At 30.7% G+C, this 22,528-nt stretch overlaps 3 protein-coding genes across 6 annotated transcripts; 2 read left to right on the forward strand and 1 right to left on the reverse strand.

Moving 5' to 3' along the window:
- Positions 1-218: 218 nt before the first annotated feature.
- On the forward strand, positions 219-5,062 carry LOC127241920 (E3 SUMO-protein ligase MMS21-like). 3 transcript variants are annotated; one of them, XR_007836669.1, is made up of 10 exons: positions 219-362; positions 985-1,111; positions 1,198-1,269; positions 2,138-2,248; positions 2,356-2,466; positions 3,416-3,555; positions 3,845-3,930; positions 4,017-4,160; positions 4,460-4,627; positions 4,699-5,062. XR_007836669.1 is itself a non-coding variant. In XM_051261191.1 (8 exons), the coding sequence occupies exons 2-8, from the start codon at positions 1,016-1,018 to the stop codon at positions 4,145-4,147; spliced, it is 747 nt and encodes a 248-aa protein (XP_051117148.1). In that variant the 5' UTR covers positions 219-362; positions 985-1,015; the 3' UTR covers positions 4,148-4,331. The 3 variants fall into 3 exon arrangements, 1 of the variants encoding a protein (XP_051117148.1); XR_007836668.1 differs by having other exon boundaries at positions 4,554-4,627; positions 4,699-5,058; XM_051261191.1 differs by lacking the exons at positions 4,460-4,627; positions 4,699-5,062 and having other exon boundaries at positions 4,017-4,331.
- Positions 5,063-10,754: 5,692 nt separating this feature from the next.
- Positions 10,755-12,927, forward strand: LOC127241908 (uncharacterized). 2 transcript variants are annotated; one of them, XM_051261176.1, is made up of 5 exons: positions 10,755-11,049; positions 11,263-11,818; positions 11,927-12,269; positions 12,371-12,452; positions 12,520-12,927. In XM_051261176.1, exons 2-5 carry the CDS (start codon positions 11,332-11,334, stop codon positions 12,745-12,747), a joined length of 1,140 nt encoding a protein of 379 aa, XP_051117133.1. In that variant the 5' UTR covers positions 10,755-11,049; positions 11,263-11,331; the 3' UTR covers positions 12,748-12,927. The 2 variants fall into 2 exon arrangements, with proteins under 2 accessions (XP_051117133.1, XP_051117134.1); XM_051261177.1 differs by having other exon boundaries at positions 11,324-11,818.
- A 1,711-nt stretch (positions 12,928-14,638) lies between these two features.
- LOC127242492 (triacylglycerol lipase OBL1-like) lies at positions 14,639-21,337 on the reverse strand. Its single transcript, XM_051262057.1, has 4 exons — positions 20,977-21,337; positions 17,141-17,346; positions 15,583-16,215; positions 14,639-15,250 (listed from the first exon to the last, which is right to left on the reverse strand). The coding sequence occupies exons 1-4, from the start codon at positions 21,302-21,304 to the stop codon at positions 14,969-14,971; spliced, it is 1,449 nt and encodes a 482-aa protein (XP_051118014.1). The 5' UTR covers positions 21,305-21,337; the 3' UTR covers positions 14,639-14,968.
- Positions 21,338-22,528: the final 1,191 nt, after the last annotated feature.

Genomic DNA, 22,528 nt, shown 5'->3' on the forward strand with positions numbered 1-22,528 from the left:
AAAAATTAGTTTAATTTTTCACCTTTATTTATATTACATTTCAATCTAATACTAATATTTCTAAAATTTTATCCCAAAACAAAATGAATATATAGATAGGGAGTATTTGAACTGAAATTACTCAATTAATTAAAAATTAGGTTCAAACTATTCGACGTTTAATTCGATTTTTTTAACAAAATACTACAATCAACACCGCAGCCGCTCCCCTGCCCACCCCCGGCCCCAATAATTTCTTACCCTTTCTTTCTTCCTTCCTCCCTCCCTTCTTCTTTCTTCGACTTCTTCGTCCTTCTTCTTCTTCTCCCTCTCCTTCCCCTTCCTTCTACTTCTGCGTTGCGCCGACGCCAGCTAAACATCCGGTGAGTTTGTTTTCTTTCTTTCTTTTCTTTTCTTTTTTTTTTTTTTTTTTTTTTTTTTTTCAGCTTGGTACTTCCACTGTATATAAGGAAATCGAGTTTATGTTATCATTTTTATTCTTTCTTTTCGCATTTTTTTTACGAAGTTTCTTCCGCCGGTGGTCGTTGCTGTCATTTCATTGGTAGGTTAGCTTTGTGCTTGTTTTGTTGGAAACTAATTTTTATTGGTGTTGTCGGAATTGGTTTAGGTGCTTACTGTTTACTTCCTGTCTTATACATTCCCGTGTGATTCTTTTGGAAAATTTTGTAACATTATCTTCGGATTAATGAAAGATGAACTAGAAGAAATGAGGAGTATTTTGAAGATGATATGATTGATTTTGATAAAATATTGTGTTTGTGCATTTAAACTTTGGTATTGGGGGCTTGAAAAGCTTGATGTTTATGTTGATAAAATAATATGTAAATTTTGTTTATTTTTAACTGTTTATTGATGATCAATTGTTTTCTGAAAACTATTTTTCTAGATATTTCTTATAAATAAATCGACAACTTTTTTATATGATGCATACAAATGTGAATAATGTAAATATTTTTTTAATATTGTTGCCTGCTGCTCTGACAGAAGTTTTCACTAAAAGAGCTGCAAATCTGCAATGGCGTCCACTTCTACTCCACATGCCAACATTGGCACAGGAAGAATGTCAACTGCCGCTTCGACACTTTATGCAGACAATCAGACTCTTATTACTGTAATCTTTGCCGCTCAATATCTAAAATTCTAATGGTGGTGATTGTAGGTTTGTTTCGTGTTCTTATTTGTTCCTTGCTGTTTCAGGAAATTAGGAAGGCTGTGATGATGATGAAAGATGTAGGGATCGACTTTGAGAGGGACAACAATTCTGAAATGGTACTTTTTGTGTTTGTAGTCTAAATTAATATTCTAGTGATCAAGTGATGTTGGATTTGTCTTCCCAAGTGATTTTGATTGAAAGCATATCCTATGTGGTGATTTTGGATATTCATTGTAAACAACATTATTCGGATGGATGGGGAAAGAAAATAGGCGTTTCTTTTTCAAATTGTGCTTCAGATTTGTACTCCATATTAATCACCATGCTTTATATAGCTGGTTAGCATATAGTGACAGCGTTTTGGTTCTAAGCACCATTCGATAAATGCAAAAAGAAATATGTTTAATCGAACTAATTGTCACTGTACATTGTTTGTTATTTTCACAATGCACTAGCATCATTCAACATGAATATGGTTTCTTTCAATGCTTTTTTAAACTTGATCTAGGTCCCAAAACCGAGCTTACTAATGGTTTCTTTCAACGAATATTATGCTCACTGCATTTACTAATGTTCTAGCAACTAGGGATTTGTTCACTTTGTGTTTTTGAAAGAATTTGTTTTTTATATTAGGTAGGAAAATTGTATTGGTAATATAAATAAAGATATTTTGTATTGAATTATTGATATTTTGTAAGTGAATAAAAGTATATATATTATACATATTGTGTTAATGTGTTAATGTATGTATATAGTATTTTTTAATAATATTTATGGAAAATCATTTTATTAAAGAAACACTAAGTAACCTCAACTTATTGGAGTGTCATACATTTGCTGCTGCAAGTTACTAGTGTGCTAGCAACGTAGAAAGGCACGTGCAAACATATGATATTTATTTATTAGCTCAAAAGCTGAGTTGGACCGCTGTGAGAAACCATTGTTCGTTTAATTATCAAGATGTTTTATCTAATGGCACTGCAGGTGAAAGTTCTTGAAAATGGTGTTACTGAATTAATGAAATCTTCAGATGAGTGCACTCAGCTTTCCAATGCTATACAGTCTATCAAAAATGAGTACCAGCCTGGTGCCGAGGTAGTAGTTGCCCATGGGCTTTGATCTTATAGTTGAGATGAGGTAATCTAAATATTTTTTCTTCTTTTTCTTGTTATATGTGCTTGGACTTTTGGTTGGTGCTGCAGCTAACCGATTTCACAAAGCTGTTTGATGAGAAAATTAAAAGATCCAGGAAGGATTCTTCCTCTGTCTCACAGAACCAGACATTGCTACGGCAATTCCGTGAAGCTATCTGGGTATGTTAGTAGTCACTGTCAGCGGTCGCTGATTCAGATTTACATTCTTTCTTGATTTATATGTGGTGGGCAATGGAAGTAGCTATTTCCTGTTGCTTTTAATGATCATGATTTTTTTCGCATATATTCTAATTAATGATAATGTTTTCTCTGTTCTTGGGTTGTTATATCCTGTAGATTCAGGAAACAATGGTATCTGTTGCAATTACATTTTTATTCTAGGTTTAAAGTTATGAAAAAGCTTAATTGGATCTCAATCCAATGATAACTGATTAATTTGCCGATGCTGATCTATTAAAAAATAAAAAATCAAGTTCATCTCTCATCCTTATAAAAGGCTTGATAAACTCCTCGCCTTGGCACTTTGTTTAATTATAGGCATTAGGATGTACATGCTGGCTTCATATCATACCTTCTATTTTGAAATGCCTTTTCTCTGAACTAGAAGCTATTCTTCTGTCCGCAACACTCACTTAATAGTGTATGTGAGATTAAAAAAATGATGAATATGTGATTATGTGTAGCGATTTCCATTAGCAAAACCTTTTCGAGCACTTACAGAAATAGGTAGAGAGATTTGCATGAAAAATTTAAAATTGATATAGTAGAATTAAGGGAGAGACGCTTGTCTAACACTGCAACCTCCCGAGGAAGCATCCTTGTAAAGTAACAAGTTTTGATTCAGTTTACTCTCCCGTGTATATTTATAACAAGTGAATGTCTGAAACATGTAAAAAATGTTGTAGAATCAAAATGAGTCATAATTAATCTTCTTGCAACTACTGAATCAAGGATTGGATGAAATTCACAACTTCTCTTAATTTTTGTGCTAAAGATTCCTAGGCACTCTCAATAGTTCTTGTTCTGTTCTCTACATACAATTAATAAATAAAATGTGTTTTTCACTTTGATAGCTTTCGGTTCACAGTCTTTTCATTTTTCTTTGCAGAATGTTCATCATGCAGGGCAGCCTATGCCAGGTGAAGAGCAGGAGGACATAGTAATGACTAGCTCACACTGCAATCTTTTGAATATGACATGCCCACTGACTGGAAAACCTGTCGAGGAATTAGTAGAGCCTGTCCGAAGGTATTATGAAGTATTTATTTTATCGTTCAGATTAGATTTCTGTTATCTAGAATATCCATTAGATTAGATTGTTATTACTTGAGTTTATTAAGTCTGTGTCACATCTATCTATAGGTCCCTTATTTCATTATTAATAATAAGCAACTCTGGAACTCCGCAAGATGTAACAAAATCTTAATTTGAATTTAGTACCTTGCATTTTTCATTGGCTTGCTGAGGCGAAATGGTGTCTATTTCCAAATAAATTGTGAGACATTAAAATCTTCGGCTTGTTTTGATATATTGGTAGTATGGACTGCAAGCACATATACGAGAAGCAACACATCATGCAGCGTATTAGGTCCAAGGTTGCACAGGGTCAATGCCCGGTATCAGGTGCGCTGCCTGCCTTCTCCACTTGTTAACAAGAAAACAATGTTACCATGACAAATTTAAGTTATTATGAAAATCTCCTGTTTTAGGTTGCCCAAGAAGGCTGCAGGCAGATAGAGTAGTGTGCGACGCTTTGTTGCTTATAGAGATTGAGGAAATGCGATCTATGAAATTACAAGAAGCCTGCAATGATGTAATAGAAGATGTTACAGCTGATTGACGAAAACAATTAGGTAATGGAGACTACTTGTGCTCATTTTGAAGCGCCGTTGTTGTCTTTCTTGTAGATTTGTAGCTGTTTGGTAGTAGTTAGGTGATATACACTTATGTTCTCCTTTTGGACTGATGATTTAATTTTGAAGTTCTTTATATTGTGTATATATATATATACTATATCCTTTTTCTTAGGTTGCTTTTCCTTTGTTCCAATTAAATGCACACAGCACACACCTCATCTCCCTCTCTCTCTCTCTATATATATATATATATTTGTGTGTATATATATTATATGTCTTATGGTTGATGAGATCAGGCTATAAAGATTTAAAGAAGAAGATATATCTTTTTGCTCTGTGAGAATTTTAATTCAGCACCAGGCTTGAATCATGTTGGTGACTGTTCTTTAGAGCCAGCCCTGTGAAGATGATGATGATGATGATAGTGGCAAGGCAAAAGCTGCTTGAAGAGTGCTGGTTTTATGGTAAGGATTTGATTTTGATTTGAGGATGCCGAGAAGTTTTTTCTGACAGGCCCTTCTTAATTTGTCGACAGACAGGCTATTGCTGGAATGCCCGGAACTCTCGGGGGACTGTCAAGATGAATAGACGGAGTTTTGATGGGGAAGTTGATCAGACAGGCTTATGTGATTGATTCAGATACTTCTTTGTGCTAATTAAGGTACCGATTACATGAACACATGCACGCATACACATATATTGTAGAGTTGGAATATCATATGATTTGTTTTGTTTTGTTAAGTTTTGTTTCTAAATATCGAATTCCAATTCCGGCTCATCAAGAATGAAGGTAGATGATAGGTAAGTCTAACTGTATGAACACAACCGTGTTCGACGTAAGATCAATATTGATTTTTGCTTTATATTAATATTAAGGTGATGAATAATACTATTCCCTCTGTCCCGGAACTATAGTTTTGGTTATGTTGGACACGGAATTTAAGGAATATTGATATTATATTGATAGTGGGTTAAAAGTATAGGTAAAAAATATTTTTGTTCTGTATTAGTCTAAAAGATAGTGACAATTGTGTAATAATAGCGAAAGAGTAAAGATAGTTATACAGTGATATCGGATAGAAATAAAACTATTATTTTGGGAACGGACAAAAATAGTAAACATTGGGACGGAGGGAGGGAGTATTATTCAACAACACATGTTCCTTGACAATCTATCTATTTTTTTATTATTCATTTATTTTTTTTTTAGTAATTGTACTATTTATTTAACATTACAAATAGTCTTTTAATTTACAATATATTATTTATCCAAATATAATACTAATAATTCTAAAACTCCGTGCAAAAAGCAAATAGATATATATATGGGACCGTGGGAATACTTTTTTATTTTTATATACAAAGTAAGTAAATAATAAGTTTTTTTTTTAGAATAATGAAGGGGTGTGTTTACATGTGAAATTTTGTTTTACTCTTCCAATTTTTTCTAAAAAATAAAATCAAACTAATGTGTTTACTTGTGAGATTTTAGTTTTGGATTTTGATTTTGAATAGTAAAATTTTGATGTGATATAAATATGTGTTGATGTGATGTTTGATTTGATTTTTTGAAGGGAAAAAAAAAAGTTAGAATAGTAAAATCAGGTCTAAAGTCTGACAAGTAGACACACCTTAAATATTTATTTTTTTATTTATTATATTACACTAAAATTTTATTTTATATCTAAAACATCTCATTAGTATATATTTATATCACAATAAATAACTATTTCAATTCAAAATTTTACTATTTAAAATTAAAACAAAAAAATCAAAATTCTACTGATAAACATCTTTAACCATTTTATTCTTTTTCTTGTATTCAACGTGTCCAAATGGGTCGGCATAGGACCATTGACCCAAGCCTTCAGTTTAGCCCATGATAAACAAGTATGGTTGATTCTAGATTGTAATATATTAGTTTTTTTTTTTATATAAAATACTAAAAAAAAAAAAACAAAAAAAAAAAAAAAAACAGATAAAATAAATATAAAAATAGGGCCAGACAAGTTCCTAACTACTGGACCATATAGGGTACATATTAGGACACGAACAGGCTTGGATGCGGGCCTAAATTCGGGCCAGGTTAAAGTGGATTGGGTTATGTGGGCCTAGACCAACTGGGCCTGTCAGACAAGTCGGTGTGATGTATTTATAATTTTAAATATTTTTATTATAAGAATTGTGAAAATATTATAAAAAATATTGTTTTATGTGTTTTTGTTGGATGTTATTGTTATATATATATATATGTATATATATTATACATTGTATAATGTATATTACACATTTACACATTTTAATATAAATGTGTGCTTTTTTGTTATTTTATGGTAATAAAAGTAAAAAAATAAATAAATAATATTACGGCTTCCTACTAAAAAAACATTTTTTTTTTGAAATGGTAATCCTAAAAGAAAGTGTGAATAAAATTGGAGAGAAAAAAAAATATTTTTTCGGTAATATTTTGGAGAGTTTAAACCATTAAAAAGTTAACACACTCTATCAAATAATCCAAATCTGAAATTGAATTATTTTGTTTAATGAATTTTGTATGGAAGTTAATAATTTCTTTTCTTTTTTTTTTTTTCTAATTTATAATACAATTATTAACTATGATTCCACAAATTCAACATATTGGTTACCTTCAACAAAAATGGTAGCAGAATATATATACTACTCTATCATTTCACATTCAAAGTAAACATTTTCATTACAGTGAGTAGTTAAAAGTAATGTAACGACATTTTGCCATTTTTTGTGTAAAAGTAATGATGTGATATAAAGTAATGGTATTTGTGGAAAAAAGTGAAGTATTTAATAAAATGTTTATTTTGTAATTGGACGTCCCAAAATAGAGATATGTATACTTTCTAGTTGGACGGAGGGAGTATTATTTAATTTTCATTAAATAACTTTTTTTTTTTATTAAAAAAAGAACTATTAAAATTACTATAAGTCATTGTATTGGGCTGCTTATGGGCTAAATTTCTTAACTTCGGGCCCATAAATTTAGTTTTTCTCCAACTCATAGTGTTGATGAGTGTGAGGTTAATTGTCTTTTATAGTGTTATCTTTATCGTATTTATTTGAATTGAATTACATTGATTGGTCACATGGATAGATATTATATATATATATATATATAAAATTAAATAAATATTTGTAACGACAATATATTGTTATCAATTAATTATTGGGAAGCACAGTAAAAGGGTAGAGGAAAATATTGATTGAAAATACCAAACTCCATAATAACCCATAACCTTGGGTTGTTATTTTTAGGAAAAAAGAGGCAAATAAAGGGTGTCTTATTTAATAAAGTTTTATCAAAATTTTACAATTTTTTATTATTATTTTTTTTAAAAAAAAATATCAAATCAAAGTACCCATTTTTTCTTTCTTTTATATTATTAAAATTAATTTTATATTCAAAATATTGCATCAATATTTATTTATATCGTATTATATAACTAATCTAATTCAAAATTTTTAGTATTCAAATCCCAACAAAAAATTGAAAGTGCCAAAACAAATACACCCTATGTTAATTTTTCCTTGTAGCACAGGATAAAACAAACAAATAATAGTGATGGTTAGAATACTGATTTGATTCGATTAGCAAATATAATTAAAATAGTTTGCACAATATTGTACTCCCTCCGTCCAGTTAGAAAGTATACATATTTCTATTTTGGAACGTCCAATTACAAAGTAACCATTTCATTAAATACCCAATTTTTTCCACAAATACCCCAACTTTACATCACATCATTACTTTTATACCAAAAAAGTAAGGGCAAAAATGTCATTTTACTACTTTTACCTACCCACTATAATTAAAATATTATTATTCCTTAATCTCCGAGCCAAAAGTAATTGCATACTTTTAGCTTGGATGGAGGGAGTATCATATAAAAATATGTATTATGTAATGTATATATTACTCTCTCCGTGCCAATACAATAGTCTTGTTTATTATTTTTGTCCGTCTCAAAACAATAGTCTTATTTCTATAAATAACCATATCACCATAAAATTATCCATATTTTTTCATCTTTATTATACAATTGCTACTACTTTTTACACTAATACACTCGCAAGGGCAAAAAAGTCTTTTATCCATATTTTTTACCAACTACCAATATAATAACAATATTCCTTAAATCTCGTGCCCAACCCAATTAAGACTATATTTAAGGGACGAATGGAGTATATTGTATTGTATAAATAAGTTTTACTGTGCTGAAATTAATAATATATTGTACTATATAAAATTATATTATATGCTTTCATAACATAAGTTGCATATTGTATTATCATACATTATCGAGCATATGATATCTACTTTTATTAAATATACTGATTGAATCAAATCAGCACCACGTTGATTTGATACATTGGACCAGTCAAACAACGTATAATTATATCGTATATGTGTCCTATATTAATATTTTTTTGTGTTGAAATCAATATATATAACATGTTCATTGTATTCTTCTTATATCATGTATTGTGCAAGACTATATAAATATAATGTATTGTATTTGTATTATATTAATATAATTGATGTGTTATTTGTAACTATGTATACATAACGTGCAATTGTGTGTAATATTTCCGTATATTGTATACTATCAGCACTGTACTAAATTTTATATGTTAGGCACAGTAACTACTGTCTTCAAACATAAGCCAAAATAAAAAGAAAAACCAATTTATTACTAAAAAACACACCTAGAAAATATTAATAAATATTAATGAAGGATATAAAGTTTAATGCAAGAACACTACTTAAACAATCAAAACAAATTTTAATAGAAAATATATGGTGATAAATAATATTTACCGTGGCGTCCAATTGTGTGCTATTTGATTGAGTACGACTGGACGAGTTTTAAGAAAAATAAGTAAATATCATTTTTTTTTTCACTTTTTAGAGAAAAAGAAAATAAAAAAATATGGTACTCAGTATTTCAAAACAATGGTCTCATTTTGTAATTTTGTTATGTCAGTCATATTTCTATTTTTAGTAACTATCTCTCCACATTTTTACAAAATTATCCTCATATTTTCACAATAATTACATAAAATATAAATATTTTGGTCTTTTAAAAAATACTTTTACATCAATTATTAGAATAATACTATTATTCCTTAATTTCTGTGCTCATCCCAAATATCGAAATAGAGAGAATATTTTTTACTAAAAAACAAAGATAAATTTAAATTAAAAAAAGAGATAATAAATTTAAATAACAGAGATAATATTTTTTACTAAAAAAACAAATATAAACTTAGATTAAAAAACAGAGATAATAAATTTAAATAATAGAGAAATACCAAGACAATAATAAGATTACAAGATGATTGCAAAGACAGCAACATCTATGGTTGTGTTTGGTTATATTTTTTTAATTAATTTTTTGTTCCAATAATTAAAAATTAAAAATATTATATTAAAATACTATTTAATATGAACAACTCAAATGTAGAAGATGTTTTCTAATTTTTCAAGGAGTTTGAACATACACAAATTTGTAACAAAATGATTAAATATTTATTTTTTATATTATATTAAAAATTAATTTTATATTTAAAATATCACATAACATCTATTTATATCATATCATACTATTATTATAAGTATCATGCTAACTTGACCGAATCAGTATGTTCGCAGTCTATTTTTATCATATCATAATTAAAATAAATACTTTTCGGTGAACAAACAAAAATAATACTCCTAGGGTCCCAATTATAGTAACATATTTATCATATACATTGAAATTTAAGAGGGTTACTTAGTAAATAATTAATAATATATTAGTAAAATTAATTACAATATAATACAAATTAAGAGGGTAATGATTAATAAAAATTTAAAAAATTATAAATTATAAAATTTAAAATATAATTAACATATACTCCCTCCGCTCCAATAGAGTTGTCTTGTTTTTTTATTTTCGTCTGTTTAACAAAAATTGTCTTGTTTCCTTATTTAGTAATTGTGGTCTCAATTTTATAATAAAATTATTTCTAATTTTTCCAAATTATTCCTAATTATTACTTTAACCTACTTTTTAAAATCATTGAAAAAGAAAATATTTGAATCTTTTATTTTCTATTTTATACCCACGTTCAATTAATTATTATTATTTTTTAATTCCTATGCTCACTCCAATAAAACATTATTTCTGAAACAAAAAAAATAAAATACTTTTTTAAAAATAAAAATTGACATAATATATAGAATTAACTAAAATAACCAAATTTGTGACGTAATACATGGATGGAGTAAAAAAAAAAAATTTCGTTAGGTATATTTGAAAAAATGCCTAAATCCAAACTAGATCCCCAAATGGGCCCCTGAATTTGTGGTGCATTGTCTGTCTATCACATGAAACTGAATTTTGCTATCGGACAACATATGCCAACTCAGCCTCCACCCCCCATCACTCATCACTACACCCATCCTCTCTTCACAGCCGTCGATCTCCATCATCTCCGCCCCAAGAGTTTTTCATCCAACGGCCCTAAATCCACGCAGCAATTCCCACCTGTCCTTCGCCATTCATATCTCCTTCCCTTTTCCTACCGAGCGCAGAAACTGTACCAGATTCCAGACCTCAAAACCTCCATTAAAATTCGTCAAATTCACTGTTCCATTTCTCCAATTATTCAATTCCATCTCTGCTTTTGCTTTCACACTCCACCCAATTAATCGACGACAACCCTAATTGAATATTATTTTCCCCATACCTTCCTCTGCTGCATTTAAAAAATTACTGCAATGTGTGGAAAAGGAAGCATCGAAAAGGCGTTATTCGATTGATTGATGTCTGAGGTTTATTCTCTAAGCTTTATGTTTCTTCGTCAGTCAAAGGTCAGTTCTCGCGGAAACCCCCTTTCTGCGTATTCGCTTCGTTTTGTGCTTTCAATTTCGATTTCGATTTTTTGAATGGTGTAAGATTCTGGATAATTATTGGCTGTTTGGAATCGTTTTACTGATTATTGATTGAAGCAATTAGAAATTTCATGTCTGGGGATGTCGATTGCTGTGTGTGATTGATTATTGAAAATCTCATAAAACTGCTAGGGTTCGTAAAAAGTGGATTTCAATTTGGGGGAAAATGTGCCCTAAATTTTCCCTTTGTTAGTTGTAAGTATGCGGCGGAATTCAGGATCCGTTGGGTACTCCGGCGCCCATACAAGCCCAGGCACGCCGGAATACGGCGACGGCGGCGAGTTTCCGAAGCCGTGGTCGTCGGAAAGAGTGCCATTGCCGGCGAGTAGTAGCAGCAGCAGAAGGCACATTAGTGCAGCTGCATTGATGCCCTTCAACAGCGGTAGAACTCTGCCGTCGAAATGGGACGACGCCGAGAGATGGATCACTAGCCCGATTTCCGGCCATGGATTGGTCAGAACTCCGGTGGCTCAGCCGCAGAGACGGCCAAAGTCGAAGAGCGGTCCGTTGGGCCTTCCGGGGATTGTCTACGAATCGAGATATTCTCCGACGATGCCTGGATTCGATGCCGGCGGGAATCCGAGGAAGTTCATGGAGCATTCGCCACTTACTACCGGCGTATTCGTCCCTGATGGCGTATCCATTCGCTACGGTTCTTCGATTGTCGCCGCAACGAAATGCGTCGGAGGTGAGAATCGGGGAGTCGAAAGCGTTTCACATTCGATAATCGATCGCGTTTTAATTTGGCATCGGTTCTTGACGTGTCGTCTATGTTTTTCGAATTGAAATTGTGTAGATGATAAGGTTAACGACGCCGCCGCCGAGGAGGAAGAATCGCCGGCGGCAGCGGGAGACGTTCGCCGGAGGGACTCGGCGACGCAAATGAGCCCCGAAGGCAGCGGTTGCTCGTCTTCTGATGCGAGGTTTTCGTTCTCCGCAATGCCGTCGACGACCCCCGCGGCATTCGCTCCGCCTGCCGTTAAAGACGAGGTTCGAGATGTCCAGGTCGATCGAGGAACGACGACGTCGAGCCACGGGAAGCAATCGAGGCCGAGAAAGGCGAAAAAGACGCCGAATAATGCGGAGAGCTTCCGGTCGTCGCCGTGGAACGCTTCCGAGGCTTCGAAGGACGCGGCGAAGTAAATTCGACAGCGAAATTAATGATGTTTTTTTCGAGAAATATCCTTCTCGGGTAGTTATGATTAACGGTTAACGTGTTTTTTTCTTCGGGTCGAAACAGGATGCGGCGGGAGGAAGCGAAGATTGCGGCTTGGGAGAATTTGCAGAAGGCGAAAGCGGAGGCGGCGATTCGGGAACTCGAGGTTAGTATATGTTCGTTCGTCGTCGTTTTCGTCGTTGTCGTCGATTTATTGATTGATTGATTGGTAGATGAGATTGGAGAAGAAGAGGTCGGCATCGATGGACAAGATAATGAGGAAGCTGAGGGCATCGCAGATGAAGGCTGAGTCGATGAGAAATTCGCTGTCGGAAAATCGGGAGGATTCAGACAAGGCTTCTGGTTCTGGTTCTGGTTCTGGTTCTTCATCGTCTTCTTCGCGGCGTATGTTCGTGAATGTTTTGTCTGTGCGAAACTGGTTTGTGTGCCGCAGGAATTAGTAATGTTTGATTCAATGATTCGATGCATCGATCCCTGTTTATGTTCTGATGCTCAGATGAGATGAGATGTTCTTCATGAACTCATCCAATTGAACTACATTAATATATATATATAAAACAACATAATGATGTATTAAATAGTACTGCTTTCTTTCGGGTTTCATTTATTTTTGCGTGTTGATATTTGAATATTAATTATTATATATAAATTAAAAAAAATTGCAATTAGTGTATATTTGTAACCAAAAAAAAATATATAAATATAATAATATATTTACTGTTAAGTATAATAAAATAAAAAATAAATATGATATAAGACGGACGGAGGAAATAGTATGTAATGTAAAATTTTATATAGTGTTGTGTTGTATATATATTTATTATGTTGAAATCATGATATATGATACTATATAAAATTATATAATATGCTATCATACTAATTATAAATTGTATTATCATATGCTATAAAATATGCACGTGCATTTGAAAAGAATAGTATCTATATATTTTTTTAATGTCCCATATTTTTCTATTTTCATGTACGTCCACTATTTTATTGTTTTAGGCCGTCCACTTTTAATGTATGTGTTTTTAGTGATTGTATGTTTTAATTCAATAAAACAAAAAACTCTTATATTTGACACAAGCATATAAAATATTATAAAAAAACAAATGAGTTTAAAGATAAAATTATTATTATTATTTTTTATCTCTTCTCTATTCTATTTGTATTGTACTACTATTATCTGCATAAAAAAAAAGTAAGTGATTACATTCGCTATGGACATAGGAATTATTATTTTTACTATTTTTATTTTGTTTTGTTTTTATTTTAAAATTCAAATGTATATTTTTTCTACACAGTAAATGTGTATATATATATATTGTATTTCCTAATAATATTAAAAAGAAATATGTCGAAAATATTGCATATTTGTTTGGTAATTTTATTTTAGTTTGAAGTAGTCTTCAGGTTTGTTTTGGTTGTTTAAATAATTCTCGTTTCTTAGCACACATATATATAAGATTGTGAACTCCTTTTTTGTTATCTTTATTTTATTTGTTTCTTGTAAAGCTATATAAGCCATGGAATATAAGCAACGACTGCAGTCTCAAATTAGTGAAGAACAGACTTTGAGGTCACTTCTACAGAATCATGGAGATGACGACGACGAGGTGGAATGAAAGGGTACGATCGAAGTGGAGCTAGACACAACTTTGACAAATCATCTAATGATGTTATCATTGTCATAACTTGAATATTTTTGTTAGAATATGAAACTGAAATTCTCTATTGCAATCATAAGAATACGTACATATATATAATAATCTCTTAAATAAGATAACTACCATAGATATAATATATGATCAAACAAACTTGAGTTTGTCAAAAGTGATCGAAAAAAATATAGCCGAGATTTTCCATATACGAATTTGAATTCGCCAAAATTGGCTGAAAGTGGTGTAGCCGTCCACTGGATCAAAGTCAGAAGCAGAACTCTCAACACTGTTAGAGTTGAAAACAAGAGTGGCTCGCTCACAACGGAACTAGAGTCGAGAACAGGACTCGCTCACTCTATGGAGATAGAGTCGAGAACAGGACTCGCTCACTCTATGGAGATAGAGTCGAAAACAGGACTCGCTTGCTCACAGCAGAGCTAGAGCCGGAAATAGGACTCGCTCGCTCTCAATAGAGTTAGAGTTGAAAGTAAACTCTGTCAGTGGAGTAGTAAAGACGAAGACGACATGAAAATAACAGCATCATCATGAATAGAAGCAAATACATGAATAAAATATAAAAATATATGCGAGATATAACGGGTCATTGAGGTACCTGGAGAGAATTTGACTTTGATACCATGTTAGAATACGAAACTGAAATTTTCTATTTAATCATAAGAATACGTACATATTTATACAATACTATACAAATCGTTTAAATAAAACAAGAATCCTATAATCTCTTAAATAAGATAATCTTATAACTACCATAAATATGATATATTACTTCTGAATATATTTTAACAATTTCTACAGGAAAGTTCGTAGAGGGCAAATAAGATCCTTGAGTTAATACATGCCCGACATTTGTAGAAAAGGTAACCGATCACTTTTATTGATGATTTGAATCGAAAAATGTTGCACATTTTTAAGATAAAAATAAAATTTCATATACTTTGATGAATGAAAAATTAATCGAACCATTGTATTAAGAATGTGATCATTGTGACTTCATGGCCTCTTGGGAAACCATGGAGTTAAAAACATCTGAAGATCCGAGGCTAATCGAATTGACGTAATCGGGCGGGCAGTGGGCGGGCAGTCCGGCGACCAGAAGCCCGGCTGCCCGGAGTATGCGAATGAGGCCGGATTCCGTGTATTCGAAGTTTCCGGTGTACAAAGGAAACGTGAAACTTCTGATGAGCTCCCAACAGGCGTTTAGGAACTTTGGTATTAACCAAAATATGGAGAAGTAGTTCTTGTTTGGCTCTTCTGCCACCACCTGAACAAAATAATTAAGCCTCTAATTAATTATTTGTGTTTCTAATAATTGTACTATCTACCTAACATAATTAATACCCTTACAATTTCCAATATATTACACAAATATCATTATTTTTATATCACACAATCTAATATGACATTTTTGTCATTTTCACTGTAAACTAATATAATATTAATATTTAAAAATTTAAGTGCAAAAAATAAATGTTACTCTTTTTACGGAACAGAAGTAGTATTATTTTTTAAACAAAGATTACTGTGAATAAATAATGATAAGTTTTAAAAAAATATTGCTGTAATTTATTGGTTAGAAAGGAAGTTAAGAGTTACCTTGCCCTGATAGAAGCTGTTGTAATAAACGCACGTGCCGAAATGTTTAAACATCATCAAAGAATCGTCGTACGGCAACCTGGGAACCAAATCGAAGCTGTAAACAAATCTGTAGTGACGGAATCCGTACGTCGTCATGACGCCTTCCATGAATTCTCCGAACGCGCCGTCGCCCACGCGCGGCTGCCCGTACGTGTACACACCTTCCAGCCTCTCCAGCACCGCCGCCTCCTCGTGCAGCGCCAGGACCGCCGGGAACAGCGCCGCCAGCGCGCCGCCGAGGCTGTGGCCGGTGACGACGAGCCGGGCCTTGTCGTTCTTCTGCAGGAGGTCTTTCAGAAGATCCCGGACGGCGTAGTAAGCCGTCTCCGGCTTGGCGGCGGCTTGGCGGCGCGGCCAGCCGTGGTTCCTCTGCAGGCCGAGGGCCTTCATGAAGCCGGCGTGGATCCTGCCGAGTCCCGGGACCTCGTACCAGGAGATGTCGACGTCGGTGGACCAGTCGTCGGAGTTGAAGGTTTCCGTTCCCCGGAAAGCTACGACGACGGTGCCGAGGTTGTCGTGGAATATGAAGGCTTGTGTTGTGGATTTTTGCTGGTAATCGTTCCAGAAGTCGTATGATCCTATAAGCTTCATCTGAAATATCATAATCGGTAACTTTCATTACAATCGTGATGGTATCAAATATTTCATTTTTTTTTCCATTTAAATTATTATTATTATTTTTTTCTGATTTTTTAAGGTGGTATCTATTTGCAATCTTCTATTTTTATCTATTTTGAATAAATAAATATGGTTGATTTTGTTTTTGTTAGTTTTTTATAAACTAATTTATGTTAATTTGTATAAATATAAGATTTTATTTTGTAGAAATCATGTTCATTTGCCAATCAAAAGTTCTGACATAATATACATATATATATATATCTAAAGTATTTTGTTTTAGAAAAAATTAATATTTAACAGAAAATATTATTTTTTAATATTAAGGATACAATTTTTCTAATTTAAAAAACTAAACAAACGAACCTGGTATCTCTTTAATTTTTTTTTTTAAAAATCTTTTATTAATTTATATTTAATTATATATAAATATATAATACTCCACAAGATTTAATTCTGTAAAAATAACATTTAATAGTTTTCTAAATAACAGTTTTTAAAACGTTTAAAAAATATTTTAATAAAATATATATTAAATTATAATTCAATCTACGATCAATTAAGATGTTATTATTCAACAGCAAAACCAAAATTAGATAAATAAATAAGCACCGACAATATGAACATAGCCAAAAAAAGAAAAAAAAAAGAAAAGCAATATTTAAAAATTCAATAATATATATATATATAATAATGAATATGAATTAAAATATTGGTGTAATAAATTAATCAAGGAATATTAATAATTATGGCCATAAATGGATTATTGGTGTCGGATACTTAATTGGCTAATTAAAGTATCCTTAATGGATAACTATATGTAGAATTAATTATCAGCAATATAATTAATATAATCCCACGTGATAAACATGCGTTAAATAAATAAATGGATACATACGTTCCAGACGTCATTTACGGTTGTCCGAATGAAATTGTGATTCTCGTAGGAGAGCTTAGCTGCCATGATGGACAAATAGGCAAAGTAGGCTTTATCGCCTTCTCCATGTCCGAATAATCTGCTCTTCTCTAAGTCCAATCTCTTGTCCATATTTCCTATAAACGACACGAAACTTGCTGATGCCCGATCTGGCTGTACAACCTTCCCTGCACAATGTACCACTCCCCCATTATTCAATTAGAGAAATAGTAAGCACTATATGATACTATTTTTTACGACCGATTCTAAGGATCATATTTAGTCTTTATACGTTGATTTTTAAATATTAATTGTTATATTAAAATATAATACAAATTAAAGAAAAATGACAAAAATACTTGTATCAGTATTTTATAAAACTATATAATGATATTTGTATGAAAAACTATATAAATATAATTATATTTTAATATTAAGTAGAATAACGCAAAAGATAAATGTAATTTTTAGAGATGGACAGAGGTAGTACATTTGAAATATAAAAAGCAACACAAGCTTGTGTATTATGAGATTTACAAGAGGGAAGCCATAAAAATTTGTTTGTGGGAGCACAATTTTTTTAAAAAGATATATTTTGTCCGTCCACTTACAATATTTACATATTTTTATTTTGGGATGTTCAATTACAAAGTTAACATTTCATTAAATACCTACTTTTTTCCACAAATACCCTTACTTTACATCACATCATTATTTTTACATAAAAAAGTAAGGGCAAAAATGTCATTACACTACTTTTAACTACTCACTATAATTAAAATATTATTATTTCTTAAACACCGCGCCAAAAGCAAATGTAAACATTATAAGTGGATGGAGGGAGTAATATATAAGAATTTTAAAGTTATACTCCCTCCGTTCCATAATTAAAAATTTATTTATTTTTTGCACGTAATTTTAAAAATATTAGTATTATATTGGGATGTAAGTAGGAATAAAGGAGAAATGACTAAAATAACCTTATTAGTATGTGTGATATAAAGGTAATGGTAATTGTGTAATATATTGTAAGTTATAAGGGTATTTATAATGTTAAGTAGACAATACAGTTACTCAAAAAAGAAATAGATATTTTGTTATGAGACGGAGTAAAATAAAAAAATTTATACTTTTGTTATGGAGGGAGTATTATAAATTAAAATTTCAATAAAGAAATTACAAACCACTAACATTATTGTTTTCAAATATGTTTGAATATTTAGGGTGTTTAAACTATATATATATATATTTGAATATTTTTTAAAAATAATATTTTTATTAAATTCATAAGGATAGCCCATTGCTTAGATTTAAATTTTTTTACTAGTACTATTTAAAATAAAACAGACACTAAAATAATTAGACACCCTTTGGGCTCCATATTCAGCAAAAAAACAATACAAGTTTAAAACACATATTATGTTAATAAAAGCAAATAATTGTGCTGTATGAATACACTATTTGTGCTCATAAATTCAACTATAAAACTGTATTGTTTTTAATATATATATATATATATATTTTTTTTTTTCTATTATATACGATAATGTTCATGTGTTAACATAAATAAAAATTAAATACATAAACCATCATAGCAAAAAACAAAACAATTTATACTTAAATTCGACAAAAGTAGTACATTCCTATAACATAATTACGCACTTCTATTTAACATTTTACGTATTATTTGTATTTAAACCGTATGATGACTGACCTTTTACTATATATTATTATTATGGTGCTGATTTTTTCAATTCAACAAAGATAAGGGCCGCCTTTTAATTTAATTAAAAAACATTAACATGATATATCAATTCAACCATAACAATTAATATTGCTATACAGCCAAAACCCTAAAAAAAGGCCCTCATTAAGGATTATTTTTTATAATATATATATATAGTTGAAAATGATAAATAAATAAGGATAAACTATTTTTTTAGTCCCGTAATTAAACACCTTTTATCATTTTAATCCTATAAGTGGAACCTGTCGCAAACTAGTCCCATAAGTGAAAAATTTTTGTTGTTTTAGTCCTCCGGTGCCGGAGACGCTCGCGTGGCTCGCCGGAGGTGACGTTTCCGCCAGGTGTCCCGCCAGGTCAGCGACACCTGGCGGACACATGGATTTATTTATTTTTTTAATTTTTTTTAATTAGATCAAATAAAAAAATACAAATAAAATTAAAAATAAATTATAAATACGTTTTAGAAAAATTTAAAATAATAAAAAATAATAAAAAAATCCACGTATCCGCCAGCTTAGCGACACCTGGCGGACACGTCACCTCCGGCGAGCCACGCAGGCATCTCCGGCGTCAGAGGACTAAAACAGCAAAAAATTTTCACTTATGAAACTAGTTTGCGACAGACTCCACTTGCGAAACTAAAATGATAAAGGGGTCCAGTTAGAAGACTTAAAAAAACAGTTTACCCAATAAATAATTGATTTTTGTGACGTAAATGGTCATGAGGAGAGTGGTTGAGATGATTCAATATATATTGGAGGACAGTGCGTGTATACGTAAATAATAAGCCGTGAGGTGTAAAGCAATATAAATGAAATAATTCAAAAAAGTAATTATTCACTAGTAAGGCATGTTAAATAATTATGGACATGGAAGACTTTTCTTAGTCTTATATATATATATATATAATTTTATTATTATTATTTTTAAAATCAGTCACTTCATTTTTCATACAAATATTATTTTCAATAATTATTCTATTTTAGAGCTATAAAGGCGATCCTTCTTAGTCCGGGTACTAGCTTGAGCCAGTTAGGATTGACAACTTTAGCTTAGTTGGAGAACTCCAAAAAAGTATGTTCTTTAAAGCGAAAGATAGTTTCAGTCTTTTTAAAAATATTAATATTTAATACATAATGGTTACATTTGATATTTTTTTTGTAAAAAATTATTATATTGTATTAAAATAACAAGATTGTATAATAAACAAAAAATTGAAAAAAATTTAAAGAGAAATATGATGACTTCCCATTCTTTAACTTTTATGGGATGGAGATCTATCGACTTTATGCGTGTTTTTTTAGATGAGTTTCCATAAATTTAGTTTGAATTTAGTATTAAAATAATATTTTGTCAAATCTTTTATGAGAAAAAAACACTATTATGGGTGTGTTTACTTGTGAGATTTTAGTTTTGAGTTTTGATTTTGAATAGTAAAATTTTGAATTGAAATAGTTGTTTGATGTGATATAAATATACGTTAATGTGATGTTTTGAATGTAAAATTAGATTTTAGTGTAATCAAATAAATAAAAATTGGATGTTTGATTTGATATTTTTGGAGAGAAAAAAGTTTGAAATAGTAAAATCAGATGTAAAACCTAACAAGTAAACACATTTATATTTTTTTGAAAATACTGAATATAAGTAATAAAATTTGAGAAAATTTGACAAAAGAAACATGTTCATACTCTATCCCATAACCTAAACCGATCTCATAAGGGACGAGCTATTGTTTAGATATATTTTTTTATAGTGTTAAAAAATTTTTAAAATATTATATTTCACGTAATATTCTACGAAAATTTAGGGATGTTTTTTTTGATATAGGTTTTGAAAAATTTTGGTTTTAGTTTAATATTAAAATAATGCATAATGAGATGTTTTACGAAAAAAATTATTTTTTTTTGAAAAATATATAATTCAAATAGTAGAAATTTGAGATTTGAGTGATAAAAGAAATACACACTTATATATTTAATGTCATATTAAAAATTATATATATATATATTTTACATAAATAGCTTTAAAACTAATTTTAAAATTTCTTTCCCTTACACAATTAATTTACCTCTGAAGAAATTAAGGATTAGTGTAAAGAAACCCCCATTTAGGGACAGCAAATTCAGCCAAAACTCGACGGCGGAGCCGAATCCCGACAGGGGTCCGGCGATGGCGTGCAAGAGCTTCATGGCAACCACCGACACGAAGACGAGCCACCGGCGGCTCAACGGCTCCCGCCGCGGCTGAGCCGCCGCCGGACTTTCGACAAACTTTCTTCTTCCGACATCACTCCAAAACAACAACCTCAGAATATCCACCCACCCTGCTTCTTCAGGCTTCACCAGAAAATAATCACTGCAAAAAGATTTATTACAAGAATTACCAGAAGAAGCCATTTTGATTACTTAGAAATTTTTTTGGCGACGAAAAGGCAGATCATTGAAGGGGTTTTATAGACCTGGAAAAGGAATGTGAAAAATATTTATTTTATTTAAGGATGACTTGTCGTTATGCATGCAGGAATAATATTAATTTATTTATTTATTTACTTTGGAAAAAGGTAAAATTAAAGTGTGTTTGTTCGAGGGATTGGATTTTTTTTACTAATCCAATTTTTTTCTCTAAAAACATCAAATCAAACACATATTTTTTATTTTTTATATTATACTAAAAATTAATTTTACATTCGAAACATTACATCAACACCTATTTATATCACATCATACAACTATTTAAATTCAAAATTTTTACTATTTAAATCCCAACTCAAAATCCAAACCTCCAAACAAACACACCCTTCAAATTTGAAAATCGTGAAAAATATGGGTGGGGAAATTTCTGGGGAGGTGATAGTTGAATTTTCTTCTGCAATTCGGTCATTGGAAAGTAAGTCCAATCTGACCAAGCCAAAAACGTGGGTTTCAAATTTGAAAAATTTAGGGTGTCTTTCTTTTTTACGTGTTCGAAAAAAAATTTGATTTGAGTTTAGTATCAAAATAATATTTGATGTGATGTTTTATGAATAAATATTTTTTAAGACAAAAAAAAAAATATTTCTTTTCAAAAAAATGCAGAATCAAAATAGTAAAATTTGAAAAAGCTTTGATAAAGAAACATACTTTAGTACTTTTTCTTGTAGGATAGTGTCAATTTTTTCTATTTTATCAGTTGTATATAATTTATTATTTTTTTAAAAGATGATTATACACTTTAATTGTATTATAAATTTTATATATTTTTATTATTTTTAAATCTTATTTAAAATATTAAGTTATAATTATTTTTACTTATACATTTCTTAATTACTAATTATACTTTACTTAAATTATCGTGTCAACGACAACAGTTGACACGGGATGAAAGGAGTAATATTTATTTATATGTACATATTTTTTAAATAATTAAACGTTACTTATTAGTGGGATTTGAAAAAAATTTTATTAAGTCAGTTATTTTTAGAGAAAACAATTTTTCAGACAATTTTTTTTAATTTTTTGTTTGGAAGAGGTTTTAGTTGTATGACTAGTCAAAGTACTAATTTAATTGCTTCATATATTAATTTTTTGAAATATTTTATTGGTTTTAAAATTAGAAATATTTTATTAGTTTTAAAAAACTAA

This window comes from Andrographis paniculata, unplaced genomic scaffold (assembly GCF_009805555.1).
Source record: "Andrographis paniculata isolate CXL003 unplaced genomic scaffold, ASM980555v1 Contig86END, whole genome shotgun sequence".
NCBI lineage: Eukaryota > Viridiplantae > Streptophyta > Magnoliopsida > Lamiales > Acanthaceae > Andrographis > Andrographis paniculata.

Excerpts from the sequence above, each read along its gene's own strand:
- LOC127242492 (XM_051262057.1), bottom strand. The coding sequence starts at position 21,304 with ATGGCTTCTTCTGGTAATTCTTGTAATAAATCTTTTTGCAGTGATTAT. Across the intron at positions 16,216-17,140 it reads CCGTAAATGACGTCTGGAAC|ATGAAGCTTATAGGATCATA; the intron begins GTATGTATCCAT and ends ATGATATTTCAG. Across the intron at positions 15,251-15,582 it reads ACAGCTTCTATCAGGGCAAG|GTGGTGGCAGAAGAGCCAAA; the intron begins GTAACTCTTAAC and ends TATTTTGTTCAG.
- LOC127241908 (XM_051261176.1), top strand. The coding sequence starts at position 11,332 with ATGCGGCGGAATTCAGGATCCGTTGGGTACTCCGGCGCCCATACAAGC. Across the intron at positions 11,819-11,926 it reads CGCAACGAAATGCGTCGGAG|ATGATAAGGTTAACGACGCC; the intron begins GTGAGAATCGGG and ends GAAATTGTGTAG. Across the intron at positions 12,453-12,519 it reads CGGCGATTCGGGAACTCGAG|ATGAGATTGGAGAAGAAGAG; the intron begins GTTAGTATATGT and ends ATTGATTGGTAG.
- LOC127241920 (XM_051261191.1), top strand. The coding sequence starts at position 1,016 with ATGGCGTCCACTTCTACTCCACATGCCAACATTGGCACAGGAAGAATG. Across the intron at positions 1,112-1,197 it reads ACAATCAGACTCTTATTACT|GAAATTAGGAAGGCTGTGAT; the intron begins GTAATCTTTGCC and ends TTGCTGTTTCAG. Across the intron at positions 2,467-3,415 it reads AATTCCGTGAAGCTATCTGG|AATGTTCATCATGCAGGGCA; the intron begins GTATGTTAGTAG and ends TTTTCTTTGCAG.